The following is a 23,018-nucleotide window of genomic DNA, read 5'->3' as shown; positions in this document are numbered from 1 at the left end:
CAAAACTTGTATACTGACTTAATATTAATGGTGAGAAGTGTGCCCGGGCCAAAGGTATAAAAATAAGATATGCTTTGCTCATGCATCCCTTGTCCTAGTGACAATCTCCTGAGCTACCATCTTGTTTGCATGACAACAAAACAAAGTGATAATTAAACCTGCTGTTTGTTGCAGTTGATTCATTCTTTCCTCTTCCTACCATGAAAACTTCTATGCAGTATGCTGTGGGACAGTGAATATATTAGTTAAGTTTCAAATAGCTGATGTAATCTAAGAAAAAGCATTTGTTCTGTGGCCTAATTAGCTGAAAGATACGAGTTGGCCTGTGTCATTTCTTGAGCTGATTAGGCTGGCTACTGTCAGGGTAAGAGCTCTTATTTGCTTTGAGTGGATGAAGGAGATCCAGCTTTTTTGGCTATAAAGTTCTCTGTGATTTTGGCCCAGATAATCAGAAAGGTCATTCTTTTGTCCCCTTGATCAGTACTGCCATAAGTCCGATCAGCACCAGTACTTTACTTTCTTGGTCTAAATAGACATGCTTAGGGGCTGAGTGTTTGCAGTGAAGGATCTTCAGCTCTGCATTTCCATCCTCTTCAGTCTACCATATCTTTCTGACATACTTTCAGTTGGCTTTTAGGAAATATTCAGGTTCAGAGTAAGTGGGGTTCAGTTTCATCAAGGGGTTGGGAGGGGTCTTGAAGCCTGGTGTGTGAGCTTAATTTATCTTAAGGAAAGTGACTGAATTCAGATGTGACTAGTCACTTAGTTATTGTGCTAGAGAGTATCTCTTGTAACTTGAAGATGCCTGCAACTTGGAAAGGGAGCTGGGAGCGGGGGGGGGGAGAAAAAGGGGAAGTTTGTGAGAAGAGATTTTTTTTTTTTTAAGACACTTGTACATTTTTGCTCTATCCCAGAACTTGAAACAAGAAGCCATCAGTTCCATTGCAGTTCTCTGGCCCAGGGGCTGTTTTTTAAGCCTCCCTTTCCTACATTCATTCCTTCCTACTCATGTGCACTTGGCAGTAAATGCCTGGTGCAGAGTCAGCTAGCCTGAATTGTATTTTTCTGATTGAATGAATTGTTGGCAATGGAGAGAAGCTGTCAGTAATGGTGTTAGTTTGATTAAAAAGGGATTGACTGCTACTTATTGCAGCAGAGAGACCATCTGCCTACAATGAAAATGTAACCACCGCCCTGTCTGAGGGTATTTGCTTGGTAAGATTTCTTCTTTAGGGGGTGGCTAATTTGCTTTATTTAAAAGTGATCTTAACTTCAAAGCAGTGTTGCTATAATTAATTAGAGCTACAGTCAAACTTCCAGAGACCCAGAGGAAAAAAATAAGCAAGAGGGCTAAATTAGGCAGCTTGAGCTTTTATGAGATCAAACACTGAAATTGTGTTTTTTAAAAAGAATTAAAATATAGATGGTGGTGGATGTCAGGGAGTTAGACACAGATGCCACTTCCTCTTTCTTCTAAATCATTACCAGTTCTAAGGTGCAGATCATTATGTTCCAGCTAATACAATGGGAAACTGTTTCTGTGAGCACTTTTCTTAGTTCTGATGTATCTTTTTTTTCCCCCCCAGCAAACCATATCCCAAGCCACTGCTGCTAAATACCCACGAACTCTCCATCTTGCCTCTAGTGCCACCACTGTGAGACCTACAGGACAGGGTGGACGAATGCCCCATAGCCAGTCTCATCCTCATGTTCATTCGATAAAGGTTGTTGATTAAGTTAATGCTTTGAAATGTGTGTATCCTTTCCAACAGGCAGAGGGTTTTGCCAAGTCTCAGTTTAAAGCTATTCCCCATTGTTTCCAGGTTGCTGTCACATGGCCAATCATGTTTTTACCTTTTCAAAACTGTACTGCAAATCTGCTCATACTGATGTTTTTTCTTCAAAACAGTTAAATTAACTTTTGAAATATATTTCTCAAATTGCAAAGTATGCCTGTTTGAGAGAACCTGTTATAGCTGTATTCTTATTTAAGGAATTTGTTATATAATTTTTAATAAAAGATCCAAACAGATATTAGTCTGATGGGATTTTTTAACACCCCCAATTTCTTGGAGTGAGATATAAATCAAGTCACCTAATCTGGTTTCGATTTTCTGCTGATCCTATGGAGACTCTTTGTTTGCAGGGCATAACTCTTAAGAGAATGGTAGGAAGGCAGTTTTGGCGAGTATCACACAATGCATTACACAAATGTCCTTTAATCATCAGCTCCCAAGCAGTGTCCCTTTTTCAAACCAGCATTGCTTAAGCTCATGTTGTAATGCAGGACAGAGTTGGACCCAAGACTTCAGAAGGCCAGAAAAACTAGAGTTCAGTTTACCAACTTCACCCAGGAAACAGTTACGCTCAAGAGACAGGAATTCCTCTCCGTACTCCTCAAGCAACAAATGGAATGAAAGCTGTTAAATGTTCAGTACTACTTTGATAGACAGAAAAACTGACAGCATATATTTGCTTATTTGTGTGGCGGCTGAGTGGTAGGCCGGGCTGTGGCCAGTAGCCCCGAAACAGCAGGCGGGTACTTTTGACCGATGGAGCGGAATTAGGTACTGAAGCGTATTGGTTGAACAAAGAGATTATTTACTTACGCCGTCGGTGTACACAGCGCAGGAAGAAGAACTGACTTAGATTACAGTTGCAAATGTGAGCTCTTCGAGTAAGACGACATGACATGAATGGCTTATCGGGCCTGCAGGGCACGGGGGTACGTCGGGACGGTCGGTGACGGGGAGTCATTGGTGGGTGATCAGTCCACCAAGTTCACTCCGAGATGTGCGCGGAGTTCTCCGACTTGGGCGGAAACTGCTTTAACTTTTATATGGCTAGCAAGCCAATTACTAGTCACCAAGTGTGAATAATTATAACCGGCCAATGGTGGTGCGCGTATTTGCATAAAGTTGGCGGGAACTTGTTACTGCACTTGGGTTTTCTACCATAGCGGAAAATTCCGCTGTGGCAAGAAATTCCACTGCGTTATAGGCATCAAATCAATGAACTCTTCCACTGTGACATAGGCACTCAACTACCGGGTTCTGACAATTTGGGAATGAATATTTAGCCAAGTTTGATTGTTTTCTTTTTACAAGACAGAAAAACTACTGTTCCTTTAACAGCTCTTTTCTGTGTAAAAAACACAAAAGTTATAGTTTTAAGGCTACTATTATAGGGTGCCTCATGATGGGAATAAATTTAATAATGAATTTGTACCCACCTACAGTGAAGTCAAGGTGCCTCTTGTATTCTGCTGTGCTAGGATTAGCCTTGGTTAAATGTAATTAGTAGTTTATCTAGGCAATCAGGGTAGCTTTTCTGAAATGTCTGTTGGCCAAACTAGGCTAGTGTTTACTGTGGCTTTGTCCATGCTAAGAAAATTAGCATTTTCAATGCTGGACACACACACCAAATAAACATCCACCAAAAACCATACCCTAAGTTTAAACAAGAAAAAATCAGCTTCAGACTGAAAACTATTTATGGATGTGCTTAATATTTATCCACACAATCCTGACTTATTAAACATCATATCCTTAAGCTACAAAATATGCCATTTATTTCTTATCAAGCACAGAGTAGCTTAACTGCATAGTTCCAATGTGGAATTACTGCTGTGATGTAAGTTGGGTAAGAAATTGTAGCATATGTGTTTTTTCTCAGAACTGTTAATTTCTAACAACCAACCACTCTCCAAAAACAGTAAATTAACTACATACTTACAAGTGTCAGACAGTGTGTGGAATTAAACAAAGAAATTAACCTGAGAAGTATTTCTGGCAGATATGTTTTGAGAGCTTGAAGAAAAAACTTCGTAGACTTAAAGCAGGCAAGTTACATTTTTCAAATATAATCTTTCTAGAAACAGTATTCACAAATAGCAAACAATTCCATGGTTTGTGCTCTCTTCTGTTGAAGTCAGGAAATTACACATTTTCTGGAATCCATATCAGTGCTGCTTTCAGCTCTGATCTTTTCTGCAAAAAAAAAAGGGGGGGGGGAGGGGAAAATGCTGAGACAGGCACTGCTTCTTACCAGGTCTCCAACTGAACCAATAGAGGCCTGACCATAAAAACTGGGATGAAACTGGAGTTTTTGTATGATTAAGCTGGGAGGGAGGGATTCTCCTCTTCATAGACTCAGCTGTCTCTGCCCTTGATCAGCCAAATAGCCACAGCCCTGCAGACCTGGTGGGGAGCCATGCTTCTTTTGCAGGCCTGCAGTCATCACCTCTCTTCTAACATAGCTTGGTGCTTCAGCATAGCAGCAGTTTTTTCTGAAAGCTACTTCACTCTGCTCTGCATACCAGAAAAATCTTACCAGCTAGATGCGGAAATCCTGCATTCACCAGATCTTCAAATATATGTTTGACTGGATTCTGATGAGCCAGCAACACTCCATGTAACCAGATAAGCAGCATTCGGTGTCCATGTTCCTTATAGCTCTTTTTTCCTAAGCCATACACAAAATACATATCTGTGCAACAGGCTGGAGGCAAAATACCCTGATGTCACATTTGCTTTACAAATAGGGATTTTCCTTTAAAAACCACCTTCAGGCATTCAGACATTTTCATTTGCTTTCTAACCTAGAAACTAAGACGTCCAAAGGTGAAATGGTAGTTTTACCCCAAAGCTAGTGGAAAAAAATCAGGATTTAATTAATCCAAAATTGAATTTGTTTCTTTTGTTTTTAACTTGGGGAAAGGCATTGTAGGGTAAGTAACAAAAGTGAAATACATGGAAATACCGAGCTCTCAAAGCTAACTGCAATCACTCATCCCTAAAGCTGGCAAGAATTCCTGAGGATTATGAAGCAAGTGCAAGTGTGAGATGTTATATTAATCTGAAGTGTGTTTGTACTTCACAATTTTTTAAATCACAAAGAAAATAATTCTGACTTGACTCAAGTGAAATGTCACTGTTTGACCAGGGAAAAATACATACTCATGACTTCCCCATAAGTTAAGTGGCCTAATCAAGACACAAGAAATCAGAACTTGTGGCAGAGGTGATATATTTTATTAGACCAACTAGATATTTGCAAAAAAAAAAAATCTTTATTTGCAAGCTTTTGGGCACAGGCACCTTTCTTTACGCACAGGAGAGTGCAAAGATTGTAAAATTTCTCCTAGGTGGAAATGAAAATTCTGTGCCCAAAAGCTTGCAATAAAGATTTTTTTTGCAGCTATCTAGTTGGATTAATAAAAGATATCACCTTTGCCATGAGTTCCAATTCCTTTTGCCTCTAAACCAATACGGCTACAACCTGGATACCTAATCAAGACACAATATTTTGACCTAAGCTATTTATGTCCTACTTGTATACATTCAGTGCGTATCTTTACCTGTCCACTGTTCTTCAATAGCTTTAATTTGCTCATCTGTGAACTGCCAGAACAGGGCCAGCTTTTTCCATTCCTGTGGCTTTAACTGATTGTAAGCCAGATTCCAGAGGGAGGAACGGATTTGCTTGGTCTGCATGCTGTGGTCTTGCTTAAAGGACAGACGAAAATCTGATGATTCATCAGTACTTCCAAGATGCTCCTATAAAATAAAAACCAAGTTTCAGATAAACTGTAGTTTTGTAATGACAGATTCCAAAATTATGCTGAGAACATTTATCTTTGGCAACTAAACAGTATTGGGCTGTATGCTTTGCCATACCTTGGCAGCACTAGGTAATTTTCTTATTATTAACATAAGAACATAAGAATTACCCTTGACTGGATCAGACAGTATCCTTCCTAGTATCCTGTGTCACACACTGGCAGACAGATGATATTGAAAGGAAAGTGGACTGGGTATGACCATGGCTTTTTCACTGTTCCCCTGTTACTTGTAGCCTCCAGCATTTAAGGTCTAGAAAGTTCTGATTCAGAGGCTGTATCTCTAACTCCTATGCTCAATGGCTACTGAGGTGTAGGTTGTAGCCGTGTTGGTCTCAGGACACAGGCAGACAAGGTTCTTTGGGTAAATATGATACCTTTTATTAGACAAATAGTTGGAAAAAAATGTTATAGCAAGCGTTCAGGTTTAAAAACCCTTTGTTAGGCTGAGGAAGTCTCTGCAGTCAGGGTGTGCTCTTCCTTGATGGAATGAAAAGTAAAGAAGCCAGAGGCTGCGCTGCTATGCATGCAAGACAGGCAGTCAGTGAAGATGTAAATTGAGGAGTCAGTGGGTGAGAGACAGGCTGGGTGGGGGGGAAGAGGGGATTGAATGTAGCAGTTAGATAGTGGAGAGGTACCTGATGCCTTCCAACAAATTCCAAGAATTTATCCAATCCCTTTTTGACAAAGCCACAGTAAGCACTAGCCTGGTATACACACCAGAGACCTCCAAAAAATAAAGTTACCCTTGCTGCCTAGAGAAACTGCAAATTATATTTAACCAAGCTAATGCTGTAGGGTGGACAGGAATAAGGGCACCTAGTAGCTATATACATTACTAAATTATGTTAAAATTTAAAGTTGTTTACTCTAGCAATTGGTTGGGCTTTATTTTACTCAAAAGATCATGTTTAAATATGGTTGTAGTTAAATCACAATCCTTTTTTTCCTGTTTGAAAGCAGGAGAAAACGTGTGTGCCCATAGCAGTTATCTAAAATTTCCCACTGTTGCTACCAGCAGCTCAGATTCACTGGGGAGGGCACTTATTAGACAATGCAGCAGCAACATAACTACAGTGTGGCATTCACCATCTCTGAGCTACCAAATAATGATGTTAGAACAAAGTACAGTCCCTTTGAGCCCTGACTGCATGGCTAGTCCTACTGGGGAGTGGGACCAGGGCAGCGACAAACCAAAGTTAAAATCCTGACCACATGAAGTCTGAGTCCTGGATCCTTAGACACATAGTAAGGCCCTAGTTCAGCAAGACATCTAAGCATGTGCTTATACCCATGAAGAGTAGAAATGATAAGCAGGTGCTTAAATGCATCAAATCATAGCTTATTTTTATTAGTCACACTAGCAAAAATATTTAATGTGATTTAGCCATAACCATATTACTCTATCAGCATATGTGGTGACCTTTGTAATGGAGGGGCCTGTCTGGATGTATTTTCATACCAAATCCTGTAGCTGTGCTTCACCCCTGCTGCAGTGGCATTTGTGGTGGGTTATAACTATGCTGTTTCCTCATGTAGAGGAGCCTTTACTCCTCTAATATTCATTTTTGATGGTGTTTGTTTACAGAATAGACGTATTTCACTCAGCCTCTAAAACTAAAACTGAGCTGCTGCAGTGATACAGGATGCATATTTTAAACTATAGAACAGTTGGCCAGGAAGGTAAGTATTAGCATTCCACACTTCAGAAGCAGTAAGCAAAAAGCCTGCATTCAAATAAACCCAGAGACCTGCAAGTGTGGTGCTTACTCCAAAAGCACTTTCCCTAAAAACTATCATGGTTCAGTAATGCAACTTCACTAGGCGCATTACAAAACATTCCTCCAAGGCAGATTTCATTGCCTGCAGTCTAAAGTAAGGTTTAGAAGCTTACGTCATTCTAATTTACTCAGAAACGTAATTCTGTAATAGTTCAAATGTTCCAGAATTCAGAACGTTGAAACTACATGTTGTTTACTTCCTAGCAGCTTATGTTCCACAGTGGTAACATTGATGCTGGTCCAAGGACTGTGTCCACCTGTATTGAGATATTTAGCTACAGGTAATGGAATAAAAGTGCTTGGGTTTTATTTCCCAACATCTCTTAAACTGTTCCAAAACCCCATCAGCTTAAACACCTTTTCTATCCCTTGGGCAGCTAAGTAAAGCATAGCAAAAGGGTAGGAGTATGACCTGCTACTATCAGGGTTGTCATATTTTCTCCAGGAATAAATGGTTTCACCTCCAACTTCCATCTAAGATGAAAGGAACAATAATATATCCGGCGACTCTACCTGAACCATATCAGATGCACACAAGCTGCACAGTTCATGGACATGTTTTTCACTAGAATATAATTTAAAATTCTTATTTACCTTCCTGAGTTTCCTATAAAATTGAATTTTAAAGAATGAAAGAAGGCTGAAAGGGCCCTTCATTTAGTCCATCTCTCTGCACCAAGGAAATCTCTCCCATGTCTCCTGGTAGATTTTTGGCTAACCCAGGCATGCACTCATATGGGTTACTATAGTGACCCCAATGGTCCTCACCACTCTTTATTAAATGAAAAAGGATTTGAAAAGCAAATCAGCTGGTCCTGTGTCCTCAATACATGGCAATTCAGTTAATTTGCCCATATATCTGCATGTGCAGGCCCCCTGCCAATGTGCTTCAATCCGGTCAGAGCAGATCCCATTGGTGGCAGCTCTCCATTGGAAAGTGTGCCCTGCAAGTGGCCCTCAAAGTGAGTTGTGCACCCCTGTTCTTGAAAGCTGCTAATATCAGGAAGTTGGAAGGAGAGACAAGGTATTTATTTCTTTAGTAGCTGAACCAGGACAGGCAGAAATAAGACAGTGACATGATTTCAGAGCTGTCCTTAAATAGATCAACTGGAATTCCTTTCTGCATCTGTATTTCCAAGGAACCAGAAAAAAACAGGGAAGCTTACAAAAGGGTGGATGTCCCTGTGGTATATGATAGGATGTGCATATTGGGAGTGCATCATGAAGTGAAGTAGATTTACTTTAGATACATTACATCTATAAAAGTTTCAGCTCCTCTTGAGTTCTGTGGAGATCCCTACTCACTCTGTGTATTGTGGAGGAGCCCCTGCACCTCCACAATATTCCCCATAACTTACCACCTGTGAGCCATTCCTTTGGTCTCTGTGCACTGTAGTGTATCCCCTGCTCTTAAAGAGTGGTTTGTAGGTCCAGTTGCTCTGTTCCAGACTCTATATTCCCATGTGCTTCAGTGTAAGCAACTCCTCTGAGCTTCCTACTTTCCCATATTTACCCCCATAGGGAACTAGCATGGAAAGTCAGCTTCTCAGGAACAAGAAAATTAAAAAATGGCAGAGGAGTCCAGCCTACAAATGGCTGAATTGTTCCCAAACTGTCCCTTTCTCCTCCTCTTCCCTCTCCCATGGTAGGCAAGGGAAAATGCCTCATTGGATAAGAGATGCCAAATGGTAAGAAGGCTTGTCAGTGGAGGATAGCAGGACAAGTGTGTTAACTGACCTGCATCTCAGTAATACTTGTTATCTTTGGATTGGGATTTTTTTCAGGGGGAAGCGGACTGGGGACAGGGGAAGAGCACTGATTTTCAGAGCGGCTGGAACAAAACGTCTGCTAGAAACAATTTCAGCTCAGGCACCGAGTACCTCGGAAATTCCCTGTTGGCTTAAACAGAGCACCATGCTGCTGAATTCACTGGCACTGCACCTGTTTACCTCAAGTGATGCTCAAGTAAAAATCTTCTGCTGGCTGCTTATTACAGAAGTAGAAAATTTGCTCTCTATCGAACAAGAGACCCCAGTATGAGCCTGAGAGTAAACTTCCTTTGTGAATTTCAGATAGTTTGGGGCTTTTTCAAGTGCAATGCATATCCAAAATCTTTACCAAGTTAACTGAGTTTCTCATACTTATATATGACTATGACTTCACCTGGAAAAATGACATGTGGCCATTTGAACATGATATCAACCTTTTCCAATGAGTGTGTTTCAACAGTGGGTTCTTCATGCCTTCTCCATACCAAGAAAGTCAGTGAGATACATAATAAAACTAACATAGGATTAAAAAATGATTTCAGCAAAAACCCAAAGACCTGACTAGCCCTGTACTCAGGAGATCCACTTCTACATTACAGATGGATCTGAGTTTCCCAGCAGGTCTCTAGAATGTGCTTCCCTCAAAAACCCATCTCCAAACACCCCTTTTTCAGAAGTGTGGAGACACTGAACCCTAAAGCCAAAGGCTGCTGTCTGGGCCTAGCTCTGTAATGCATATACACAGATACACAGAATAGTTGACTCAGTATTGTAACCAAAAGCCTTAGCAGCCATTCTCTTTTTTGGTGCAGGATACAGATATGAGAACTCCTTCCTATTTCATAACAACACAAGGACAGCGACAACAAAGCAGCTCATGTTAAAATCTAAATGATAAGTTAGGGTGGGAGAACATGTTACAAAATGGAAAGTCATACTGAGCATGCCCTTCAGAGTCCTTCTTCCCTCCCCTGATCTCTTTGTTGTGTTCAATTATTAAGGCAAAATTAACGGGAATGGGAACTTTTGACTGATCCAGCCAAGGATGAGAGGATGATCTCAGGCTGATTTCAGCAGAGAAGGGACTCTCACACTCCCTGTGCTTAAAACTCTGATTTTGCTGTAGCAAAAGGGCAGAAGGGTCAGTCAGGATCTGACACACAGTCCCATGCAAGGATGAATTACACACCTGGGAGTTCATGGCATAAACTGAACATTGTTTCCCTCCATTAGCTCCAGGTTTAGTGCCTGGAGTAGCAAAGTGAAGTTAATTAATTTGCCTATGGCTTTGCAACACCTCAGTTGGTACTCAGGACTTCCTGATCTCCAACCCTATGCTTGTTTCTCTAAGAACTCCTTGTAACCAGCAAGGAGGAAACCAGCTGAGATAGAAAGGGTTTTAAATCAGGCTAGAATCCAATTTTCCAGCTACAGTCCCCCTGGGTGAGGTAGACCTGGTTCTTACCTGTTTTCTGGTGTAAAACCTTTCAGCTTTAATGACCATATCTACAATAAGGGCATGGTTGCTTCTGGATGCCACAGCCAGTGCAGTTTTTCCTTGCTGCAAGAATAGACAGTGAATCTCAGAATGATGGCTAGTCAACAGAAGACAGGTACACCTCTTTGCCCGTGGAGCCCTATCATTTACATTTTCAAAAGAACATGTTTCCACTATGATTTGATGGCTTCACAGCTCCTACTGTGTGAGGCCCTCTCTGCTCTGGATGAAATGAATCCCTTCAGTTCACTGCCACTTGACGGGTGGGATATTTCAGATTTCAGGGGGTTGATAAGGCAGAGATCAGAATATGTTATGGACCTGATGCAATGCCCACCTCTCCTTCAGTCCTGTCATAAGACACTGGGCTACTTGATAGTGTGGGGCAGATCTGCCACGGACTGAAAGCATGCAAGCATTATAATAGGAGGTAATAATTAACGTTTACTACAGCTACACAGGAAGATTGGGAAATACAACTTTAATTCTGGCCAGAAAACACTGCTTAATCTATCTGGGTCCATCTCTGCTACTGCAAGTTGAAGGCCAAGATAATGTTTTGATGACTTTACTGGTTTATTTTCCCTGTCCTTTTCCGTGGGTGAAGTTGCACCGAGCACAGCTGCCTTAGACACAAATATTCTGGATATTTTCCACATATTAACATTAGGGGCTGAAAGATATCAACCTCTAATTAGAAGGCTCAGTGATTAAATTACAAGGCACTTTAACTCTCCAGCTATTCTACAGTTACCTAATAGATACCTTTGGCACTCTGGTTTCCAACTCCATTCAAAATCATTATAATTATCCCATTTTTATACAGTCACATTAAGAGCCAAGAAATTTACAGCTTGCAAAAGCCTCATCACATGGACAGAACATGCTGCATTAGAGGAAAAAAAAAGGGCCTGTAGGAGCTTCTTGAAGCCCACATTTGCCAAGTCATTCTCCATTCATAGGATAGTTTTGCCTTCCTTAGTAATGGCATGTTATTAGAGTACCTGTGAGTGTAATCAACAAGTTACCCAATATCCTGACTAAGGGGGGCTCTTTCTGGTCTGCTTGAATGCACGATAAACAAAGAAGAATTTCAGAGAGAATGGAAGAGGAAAGGTCAAGTGGAGCATCCCATGCTTCCTACAAAGAAACAATAGGCACCTAGGAACACTTCCTGTCTTCTTGTTACCTCCTCTTCAGCTCCTTCCAGAGAGAGAAGAAACACTTAAATCTCAGGATATGGGAGGGGACAGTGACAATCCAAGCCAGCTTTGTTTGAATGGGGATAGAGCATAGAAACAGTCCTGACACCCCATCCAGTCCAGACCCATTGGGTGTGTTTACATGAGATGCTTTAACATGCAGTTGACTAACTGCACAGTAAAGCATCACTGTCTACATGTGCTGATGCTTATTGCACAATTAAGTCAACTGCGGGGTAATCTGCTACCTGCAAGTGCAAGTATTAAATTAACTTCAGGGTACTGACTGCGCAGTAGCCTACATGTAGATGGCCAACTGGGAGCAAATATGCTCCCGGTCAGCTCAAGCAGCAGAGAACAATCCCCTCCCCTGGTAGCTGCCTGTTGCTGGGGTGGGCTCTGAGCATGGAGCCAAGCCGGGACAATGTCCCCCTGCCCCGGCAGCAAGCAGTCCCAAGCCCTGGCTCCATGATCGGAACTGGGAGCCGATTAGCACAGGGATCAGGTCCATCTCTGCCCCCTGCCCCAACATAGGAGCGGGGAGCTAAAAGTGGGGCAACTAACAGCGAGCCCCCAGGTGGGCAGGGTATCCTCACAAAGCCAGGGGCAGCTGGGAGCTGTCCCACTGGGGGAGCAGCTAGCAGTGATCGAGGCATAGGGCTCGGAAAGAGCTATGGGGGAGGGGACTCTTCCCAGTCCCCTGCCCTGATCACCTGATCAGGGTACAGGGCTTGGAAACAGCTGCAGGGGAGATGCACAGCCCAGAGCCCTAGACAGGGACAGGTCCTGGTCAGCTATGGGGAAACCCTCCTGGGCACAGAGCTTGTCCCCATGTGCGTGGGGTAGGAGAGCTCTGCAGCAGCAGCAGCGCTTCTGCTCCGTGCACATCAGGACCCCTCCTGATGTGTATGGGAACAGGAGACACCTGTCTCCTGGCCCTGTGCTCTCTGCCAGCACCTAAGCTAGCATCCAGGGGGAGCCTGGAACTCCCCCTGGCTGCTGCAGGGTGGCAGAGCAGTGTGGGGGCAGCCCTCTCCAGGCTGCTCCCATTGGGAGCAAATCTGCTCTGAAGAGGGAGCACATATAGACATGCTCCCCAATAGGCTTACTGTGTAGTATTTTTACTGTGCAATAAGCGTACTTCAAATTAATTGCACATGTAGATAGGCCCATTAAACCTATCAGAATTCCCAGTAATTATGGGACAGCTTACCCCTCCCACTGGTAGACATGGAGGAGCTGCTACCCCAGTAACTAAAAGCAGTACTGGCTCTTCCTCTGACTACTTCTCTTGTGGCTTCTGGCTCCTGTTACGTGGCTCGGTGGCTTCTGTTACCTGGTTCTTAAGGTTATAGGGATTTAATGCTGAACCAGGCACTGAAATTTAATTTTTAATGTTTGACTTCTCATCTGTCTTTAACAGGAGCAGGCAAAATATGGCCTACGGGTCAAATCTGGCCTGCCAGGCCATTCTATCTGACCTGCAGGGCTCATAAAAAATTTAGAAAATTAATATTTATCTGCCCCTGGCTGCCTGTCAAAGATGATGAGGTGCCAGCAGCAGCAGGACCCAGGAGGAGTCAGTGGCAGGGCCCAGTGGCAGCAGCAGCAAGGCCTGCCTGCCCCCCCTGCCCAACCCCAGCCCCCCAGTCTCCAGCCAATAGCTTCTGCCTAGCAGAGGCTTCTGGCCTGGGACCTTGGGGCTGTTCCCTGCCTCCCTCCACCGGACAGTGGAGAGCCAGATAAGAATGGGCAGGGGGGAGGGGGGGAAGTAGGAGCCAGCCTGGCCCAGCTAGCACCATGTGGTTCCCAGCTGGCTCCTGCTGTGCCATGCAGTCCCAGCCATGCAGCCGGGACAGTGCAGGGCAAGGGGAGGGAGCAGTGGCGACAGGCAGGGAAGGAAGGGAAGCAGCAGAGGAAAGGCAGCGGTGGCAAGCATGGTGGAAGGAAAGTGGCAGCAGGTGGGAGCTCAGGACCCTGGCAGCAGGAGCCAGCTGGGAACCATGGGGGCCAAGTTGGCTCCTGCTGTGTTCTGCAGTCTCACTATTGCAATTGGGAATCATTCACTGCCAGTAGGTGCCTGGCTGGCTCTGTGCTGCGTGGTTGCCAGTTGCAATGCTGGGACCACAGAATGCAGCAGGAGCCAACCCAGCCCCTGCAGTTCCCAGCTGGCTTCTGCTGCTGCTTCTATTGTAGGGCCGTACATCTGCAACTCCCATACTCACACTGGGGGAAGCCCCACACTGGAGCCGGCTGCCTTCCCTGTCCCTAGACTCCACTGGGAGTGGAGGGATCCCCATGTACCCTGCTTCCCCATAGAGTCCAGTGTGGGGCTTCCCCAGGTGCAAGTGTGGGAGCTGCAGGCATGTGGCATAGAGCACCCATGATAGAGGCAGCCAGGCAGTTTGTGCTCCTTGCTGCCCCGTACGCAGTGCTGGCTGGAGCCACACCCTGCCAGGCGCCAGTGCCTGCACCAGACACAAGCTCCCTGAGTGCCCCCACTTGCTGCTGCTGCTGGCAGCAGAAGCTGTGTACAATGTAGGGGAGTGGGTGGGGGGTCCCCACACCCCCCATCATCCCTCACACCCCACAAACCTCACACACCCACACCCTGCCCCCACAACCTCCCCATATATACACACAGCCCAACATACCCTATGCCCCCCCACATAGCCATAACCCCTCACAAACCGCCCACACCCCACCACACACACACACCCCTACACACAATATAAAAGAGTGAGACTTTATTTTTGAGTTATTATGCAATCCCTTCTATATACAATACACAAACACAAATCATGAAAAATATTTTTTGTAATAAAATTAAAATGTTTTAGTAGGTGTTTGACTTTTAGTGTACGATTTGTTTTATTTCTGGTTCTAAGATGGCAACCCCCCACTTCCCAAAAGGAGTATTTCTGAGGGGCAAGGGGAGAGACTTCTCATGGCAAAAGTCAGGGGTTAGGGGGGCAGGATTTCCTGTCTCATTATGGCAACCAGGGGGCGGGGCAAGTGTCAAGGGGCAGGGCTACCCATGCGGCCCTCAACAGCTCATCAAAACTTGTTAAGCAGCTGTCCAACTGAAATAATTGCCTGCCCCTCCTGTACAAGCTGGTACTTGGATGACAGAGTAACATCTGTGAGGCTTGGGTATGGCTATAGGGGCGGATGGAGGCCACAAATAGCTCATAAGGCAACTGATGCTCTGAGGCACTAACAGGGCTGACTAACAGCAGAGCTGCACTGGGCTCACTCTGGGACCCTGGGGGCAGCCCCCCCAAAACCTTATCAGTTACATCAAGGTATGGCAGAAGAGGTAAAAAGGGAGGGTACCTGAGGAGCCAGAATGAGGACAGGAGTTGAATGGACCCCAGGGGGCATCACAGCCTCCCCGGGGGCCTGTTCCGATCACAAATATTTAGAAAACCTGATTCTCACGTATTTAGAGAGAAGGTCACCATAAAAATGATCACGTTGCTTTAGCATTTATGTACAATGGGATATACCTTATCTGCAATCTTGAGATCACAGCCTGCCTTCAGCAACAATTCCACTAATTCAACATTGCCAAGATCAGCTGCCAGATGTAGAGGGGTCTGTTGCCTCTGGAATGAACAATAGAAAATAAATACAATAACCCAATGCCTCACTGGAAAGAAACCAGACCCAATTAAAATCCAAAGGCAGTTTACCATGACAGCATATACTTAAATGGATAATACCATGCAGAATGAAGGTACCTAACACTTGAATGGTCAAACTTCCAGCTGTCTTTTCAGAAAAGAAAAACAGGCCTTAGTTTTTGCAGCAATGCATTCACAAACTATAAAAGTCCTTGTACAATAGGAATGTAGTAGGTTTGTCACATATTCAGAAATATTTTGGTGTGTGTTTGAGTTATGCTTACATGGGTTAGAACTGGGAATGGAGAAAACTATACGATTTCTCCTGTTGGAAATGTTTCAAGCTAGCTGCAAGCCCAGCTGTAGATCATGATTATTGCCCCTTCATCCTTTCCAAACACCTGGTTCAATAAGCTACATTTTTGGACAGAACTGCAAACGGGCCAGTGGGACTTTATGGATTATTTATTGACTCTTCTGAAGAGAACAAGGGTCCATCTTGCTTAGAATATGGAAAGCTGAACTGTAAGCATGTGTGAAACTCACACTGGGGAAGGTGGAGACCTTGTCCAAAGCTCTACAGGACATGAAAGACTTGTAGTGAAGCTACCCAGAGGAAAAATAATGGAGAGGTTCTGGCAAAGATTAAGCATTACAAGGGATCTTTATGATCGTCTAGTCTGACCTCCTCAATAACATGGGCTGTAGAACTTTCTCCAGTCAACCTTCTCAATCAAGCTCATAACTTCTCACATCTGTAAGAAATCTATCCAGTCTTGATTCAAAGACTTAAAAGTGATGATGAATCTGTCATCTCCCTTGGTAAGTAACAGCATATTCCATGGAAAGCTTCTGACACAGAAATGTATATCAGGAAAAAGGCAGAGAGAGGCATACAGGATCTAGAAATAAATACATGGATCTGGTATTGTACTTGAAATCATGAACCAAGGCACAAAGACTGTACCCATTACTAGAGGGGTGCCATGGTGTAGCTCCATTTCATACAGTGCATCATGTGCCTCCAATAAGATCTGTTTTGTTTTTCTACAGAAGTTCATTAAATAAATAAGAATTGTGATGGGTGATATCTTTTATTGGACCAACTGCATGGCTGGGTGCTGTGATACCCAAAAGCTTGCCTATGTCTATCCCCCCCTAAGAATATTCGCCTCCTGCATATTTCTTGGACCATCATGGCAATAACATCACCTCAACACTATCATTACCATATTTACTCCAATCTATGATGACTCTGAATTTAAAATGACCCCCCAGTAATTAGACTCTATATGTGGAAAATGTATAAATTTGTTATATTCCAGGTATAGAATCTAAGTATTGGAGATTGTCTGGAATTCATCTCTCCCCACTGTTACAGCAGGGAAAGCAGTGGTTGGAGGGAGTCAGGTGACTATGAGGGTCAGGTGCCTCCTTGTCCTCTGTCCCCAACTTCTTCCCCCTGCAACCTTCCTGCCCCACCTACCACCTGAACCCCTCACCCCCAGCTCTCCACATAGCCTCTGCACCTCCCTCCCCCACTCCCTCCGGTGTCTGCCCTTCTCCCCCTGACTCCCCAGTCTCTGCCTTTGCCCCCCCAGCCCCATACTGTCAGATGCTGTTTGGGCTCTATTCCTTCCCCAGAGCACACAACATGAAAGCGCAGCCCTTGCTAAACCATGCAGCACTGGCAGTGCTGCTGATTCACTGGGCAGGGGACAGTTTTCATTTTGCTCCGTGCCAGGAGGGAACCCAGCCTGAGCTGGAGCTGAGCTGCACCTGACAATAATGGAGAAAAACGGTGGGCAGAAGCTGCAGAAGGCAAGTGAGGGTGTGAGGGAGGTGGGGGGAAGGTGGCTGCTGTGAGTCTGACTCTGGCTCCAACCTGGGGTTAGGGTCAGAGTCAGAGCTGCAGCAGCTGCCTGCCCCCTACCCCTCCATTCTGTGTGGGAATCTAAGATGAGGGGCTTTTTGCCCCCATGATGTCTGGGGAGGAGGGGGAGGGACTTTGTGTTAGAGTCAAATAAATGTGGTAAGTAAAAAACCCCACATTTATTCAATTATATTCAGTAAATAAACCATAAAAACCCACTGGCCTGCTTGTAATTTCATTCTGCACAAGATTTTACTTGATATATAGAGGAATTTAACTCTGGTAATAACCACTCCAGTGAGCAACTGGCACTTCCCAATTCCCTTTTGCCAAGTGTCTGCCTCTTGCTTATGTCTAGTGGCAAGACAACTTATTTGACTTGTTTGACTACTATGAAATATAGGAAAGTATTTCACACCTTTGGAAGCACCACTGCTGAAGATAAGGCATATCACCATTTATAGGAGTCACATATAAGATTCAGCATCTCCAGACTCCTGCTTTTGGACTGAAATATCAGGAAGCATCAGCACAAAGTTTCTACATACAACCTTACCTCTGTTCCATTGTGCAATGCTCTATGACATCATTTGACAGGATGACAACTTACTTTTCCTCATATAAAATATTATACATTTTTCTGCAGTCTGATATATAATCATAGTACCTCTTATTGGCATGTATTTCTCCAAGCATGCTAGAAACAACAGGTATGAACAAATGTACGTTTGGACCCAACTTCATCCAGGATCACAGTTGGAGAGATTTAGCTCACTTCTATTACTACAGGATCATGCACATATAATAGCTCCAGCATTTTCAAGCAGCATCTCCCCTTCTTTTGAAGCAGCTCCAAGTGTACATTTGGTCATATGCTATTGAAGTCCCAAGATGAGCCTGAAGAGTTTTCAGAACTGTTTATTCTATGGCATTATTTGAGAAATAGTATGTTATCCTTTAATTAAATTCAGTGTTTATTTTATTTATCTGCTTTGATTCAGATTATGCAAAACGATGCCACTCTCAAGATCTAGGTTCCTATAAAGGATTAAATATGTAATCTAGGTAATCCATGACAATAATGGAGAAAGGATAAAGGATAAAGCAGCAGATCTAACAAAACTAAGTTCTTTCTCAGAAAACACTATGATCCACAGGAGACAGAGCAATTATAGGTTCGGTGCTTCCTGACTTGTTAATGCTTATTGTTTTCAGACAATGTTCACTGCTTTTGTTTACAGAAATAATAAATACCAGAATCTGGAACTGTTTGATTAGAACATACAGGAGTCACACTTAAGCAAGAGAAAGTGCTTGTGCCGATTACATTTTTTATACATGACACCAATTTTTCAACCTTGAAAATTAACTGGAGCTTGAAAGAGGCAGGGACCCTGAAAGGTGCCTCGCTTGACATGTACCACAGAAGATCAGTTTTAAATGGGGCATTATTTCTTGTAGGGACAACAATGGCCTCCCATGCTGAAGTGGGTGTGTAGTTCAGTGTAGTTGGTCTAATAAAAGATATCAAATTCACCCAAGGAACCTTGTCTGCCTAGTTCAGTTCAAAAACTTTGATTCACTTTAGCAATATGTTAAATACAGAAGTAGGGTATTCAAGTAGGAAACAAGCTACATCTTTTCTGAATATTATGTTGCTACCCGTCTCTAAGATAGCAAGACATATGCAAATGAGTATGAGACAAATGCCTCTTCATCCCCTTTTTTGTACTCTGACCTTATAAAGAGCTATTAAAATAAATAGCTACTTATCAAAAGTTTAAAAAATACATTCTCCTCTTTCATACAGAAGTAATTTTGCTTTGCAATTTGCTTACCTGATCCAAACAGTTTATGTCATGATTGGCATCCAAAAGAGAATTTACAACAGAAAGATGATTGTTGATGACAGCTATGTGGAGAGGGGAATTTTTCTGCTGTAGAGAGAAATGAACTAACTATTAGGCTTGGACACTTACATCAAGAGTGGCATTCAAATAATATAGGAGGGTTCCATTAAACCCTGCCACTCAGATTTGAAACAGGGCATAATGCAGTAATAATTTTGCCTAATTATGCTTCCTCATTGTGAAGAAACTTCTACTCTCAGCCCTAAAAGAAAAAGTCACACCATTCCCTGTTTCTGAACCCATATTTGTGAACAGCTCTTTCAGTCAAAATCCATTACCATGATTGCCAATTGCTTTGCGCAATGTGATATAATGGAGAAAGGTCCCATGCAAAAAGAACTGCTTGAATGATGCTTCAGGGATGAAGTATCACTTGCTATAAAAATATATATTTCAATGTTTTCTGAATAAAGATGCTTGCACTCCTGCAAATAAATAAAGCTGTGCTGAAGGGCTACGTCTTCATTTTTGTTACTGTACAAAATTATTTTGTTGTTCCCAAGAAAGACATTGAAGAGCCATTCAATTTCATTTGAATTGTCTGCTGGGCTTAGAGCTAGGTGAATACTTTTTATCAGGTAAATTATTAATATGAGGGGCCCTATCCCCTGTAGATGCACACAGGAGCAGAGGACTGTTCATGGAAACCCAATTGCAAAGCCTTGTCCCTAATCTCTTTTTGTTCATTAATTACCTAAAGCAACTTACAAACAGCAAGTAAAGAAAACTGTAATTATTCACTGCACAATGACACTGAGTAATTCTTTGTCTGGAGACTGTCTACAAGTAGTTCATTATAAGCACTTCATATTCACAATGTGCTGGCTTGTGTTTTAGTTGAACATGTATGGTGGCATTTCTGCTTTCCCTGCAGACCTGATCTGGAATTGCAATTGTCCAAACACAGACTCAATGAGCACGACTCCAGATCAGGTTTCTGGGGTGATAGATCAAGTCCGAGAGTTGAAAATCCACTTTCTACAAATATTCTCTAACACTCATTTAAAATATGCAGCTTTGGTGAGAATATCTGATAGTAAATTATCTTGGTAGACTATTAATGTAAAAGGAACATTTAAATTTTACTATGCAAGTGATTTTTAGTGGAAAAAACCGAGGTATTTACCCAACAGATTGGTTAGTAATGTTTGCGTGCTGAATCTGCAAGTCTTAAATAGATTTTAAAAATAATTTAGCACCACTGCCATATAGGTAGTGTTAACATAAACCACACCCATTTCTTCAGGGTTTTAAAAAAATAAAACTCTCATTCAACTTTTTACTGTGAATATTGCAAAGATAAAAACCTGATATTTAAGGGAATAAAATAATTGTTCCTTCAATGCTAAAATATAAAACAAATGCTTGGGCCACTTATATTACAAAATCCAGATATTTTATTTTAATGTTATAATTTAGTATAGTGGTACCCAGGCTTCTGGCCCTGTGGGCTGGATAAGTGGCAGGGGGTCAGTCTGTGGGCGCTGGATCCCATACTGTGTTGGTCTGTAAATATGATCACACACACTGGCCTGACCTGCATGCTGGATGTGGCCATATACCAGTTGCAGTCATGTGGTGATTCAACCCTCCATGCTTGGACCTGGCCACAGAGCACCTCCATGTGCCAGTCCAACAATGCGTTGGTGCAATATAACACACAGGGCCATGTTATCCGGTCTGTGGGACTCCCCACAGGCCCATAAATTTGGCAGCTTAGGAGTGGCAATTAATGCTGCCACTGCTCATCCACTTCCATATTTCCTAACACATGGGAAGCCTGGTGGGCTAAATGACTCTGCGGGCCAGATCTGGCCTGAAAGCTGCAGGTCGAGTAGCATTGCTTCAGTACAATAAAGTCATTTTCAGGATCATGGTAAATCTTAAATATAATAAGAAATCCCATGCCTAAGATGGCACACAATTTGAATGTTATAAAATGTCATAGAACAAAATAAAATCAAGGTAGGATTTTACATAGATTCTGATGGGATTCTTTTTAAGCAGAGTGTATAAGGACATTAAGGTGTTTTCCCCATTTAAATAATAAACTTTGCAAAGCAGGAACTATCTGCAATGTTATAACTACACCTAGCATAAAGGGGTTCTAAAATTGTTGGTTCCCACATACAACAACATCATCAATGACATTTACATTAAAATAATTAATGATAGAATAAGTAACCCTATGGCTAGTAGAATTCTAAAAAAAGGTAATTAAGAAAGATAAACCATGCTAGACAACCATGGAAGTCACGCTGAAAGAATTACTTTTATATGCTCACCTCAGGTTTAGTGACGAGATCTATATTTTTACCAATAAGAAATGTGACTAAGGATATATGTCCATTCTGTGTTGCAATATGCAAAGCATTATTGTTGTGCTGAAAGAAACAAACAAAGGGCTTTTTAATCACTGGAACTAATTCAGAGTATTAAGGAAAATTCTTTTTTTAAGATGGCTACCCATACAGATGAAGCTTCAGTTTAAAATTGTGCTATTAATCAAAAAGTGCTTATAGTAAAATGATGAAGTAGGAGATCATATCACACAACATATCAATATGAATGTTTACTGGAATATGACACTGGTAGCTGGCAAAATAGGTTTCTAAAAATTCAACTCCCCTCTGATCTATTCTCAGGAAAAAGAAGATCCAACTTATTCAGTTACCCTGTGCCACTGAAAATGAAGCTTTCCCTGTATCTCCCAATCCTTTAGATTGGTGTGACCTTTAACAAGTAACTACACTCACATTTGCACACTTCCCAAACTTCTGAAAAAACATTCTGTTAACACTTTGGCCAAAAGAAGCAAGAATGGTTTTTTTGACAATGAAACCTAGAAAAATTTATACTGTAGGCAAGAAGTTATCCTGGTGGATGGTGAATTATCAAATGCTGCAGTGACTCTAAGCTAAAATATATCAGAAATCTGTTTAGATTTTAAATGGAGTTAGAGTGATGGTACAATAAATGTATAAAGGTGAGGAATTTTTTGTGATATCTTTTATTGGACCAACTGTATAGTTGGGAAAGAAGTTAGATAAGCTTTTGGGCCCAAACTCCCCTTCCTCAGTTTTCTCCCCCAATTATATACTTAGTTTAATAAAAGAAATAACTAGAAAACACTCATCTCTTATATTTACTACATGCAGCAGCCACTGTCCCTTCTGCTATCAGAACATGCTTCTGTTCTCAATTTTTTAGGGACCAAGAGCTTCACCTCAAATTCCAGTGCTAAGCCAAGACCATTAAATAAATGAAAATTGAACCTGAATCCAGGAATCAGATGTGGACAACATGTTTATCATCAGCTCAGTTGTTGTATACTGCCAAAAATGCAGATTTTTCAATTACCGCTGGTGATTATTTTTCCAAGCCATGTGTTTTATTACTGAATATAAAGTAAATAAAAAAGGCTCAACACAACATAAATATCTAGTGTAATTTATCCACTTTCTTAAAGACCTTCTATTAAAAATATTGTTTCCCTGTCCTTACAAAACTTTTATTTGCCTTTAGTGCACAGAACATGGCCCTTCACAGAGTCTAGGATGTCCCATTAACCATATGTGCAAAGAAATATTATACATATACTTTATCAGAAATGTTGATGTCACTTCCTGCTTCCAGTAACATCTCAACACAGTTTTCATGACTTCCTTCAACAGCCAAGTAAAATGGTGTTTCTCCATTCTAGCCCAACATAATAAAAAGAAAAATGTCTGTTAACATT

At 42.2% G+C, this 23,018-nt stretch overlaps 2 protein-coding genes across 3 annotated transcripts in view; one reads left to right on the top strand and one right to left on the bottom strand.

Moving 5' to 3' along the window:
• Positions 1-2,032, top strand: part of POC5 (POC5 centriolar protein) — a 56,397-nt gene extending 54,365 nt beyond the window's left edge. The window contains exon 12 of the mRNA XM_006271961.4: positions 1,587-2,032. Within this exon, the coding sequence (XP_006272023.2) occupies positions 1,587-1,736 (150 nt within the window). The 3' untranslated portion in view covers positions 1,737-2,032. The remainder of the gene's footprint in view (positions 1-1,586) is intronic.
• A 548-nt stretch (positions 2,033-2,580) lies between these two features.
• ANKDD1B (ankyrin repeat and death domain containing 1B) overlaps positions 2,581-23,018 on the bottom strand; it is a 49,824-nt gene continuing 29,386 nt past the window's right edge. Inside the window, exons 8-15 of one of the 2 annotated variants that reach the window (XM_014594702.3) lie at positions 22,880-22,978; positions 21,565-21,663; positions 19,208-19,306; positions 15,380-15,478; positions 10,636-10,731; positions 5,360-5,558; positions 4,333-4,464; positions 2,581-3,989 (exon numbers count right to left, since the gene is read on the bottom strand). In XM_014594702.3, the coding sequence (XP_014450188.3) occupies positions 3,931-3,989; positions 4,333-4,464; positions 5,360-5,558; positions 10,636-10,731; positions 15,380-15,478; positions 19,208-19,306; positions 21,565-21,663; positions 22,880-22,978 (882 nt within the window). In that variant the 3' untranslated portion in view covers positions 2,581-3,930. The remainder of the gene's footprint in view (positions 3,990-4,332; positions 4,465-5,359; positions 5,559-10,635; positions 10,732-15,379; positions 15,479-19,207; positions 19,307-21,564; positions 21,664-22,879; positions 22,979-23,018) is intronic. The other variant, XM_019482397.2, reaches the window with a different exon arrangement.

Source organism: Alligator mississippiensis, chromosome 3, assembly GCF_030867095.1.
Source record: "Alligator mississippiensis isolate rAllMis1 chromosome 3, rAllMis1, whole genome shotgun sequence".
Taxonomy (NCBI): domain Eukaryota; kingdom Metazoa; phylum Chordata; order Crocodylia; family Alligatoridae; genus Alligator; species Alligator mississippiensis.
The sequence above is the reverse complement of the archived record's forward strand: the minus strand, read 5'-3'. Positions and strand labels throughout refer to the sequence as shown.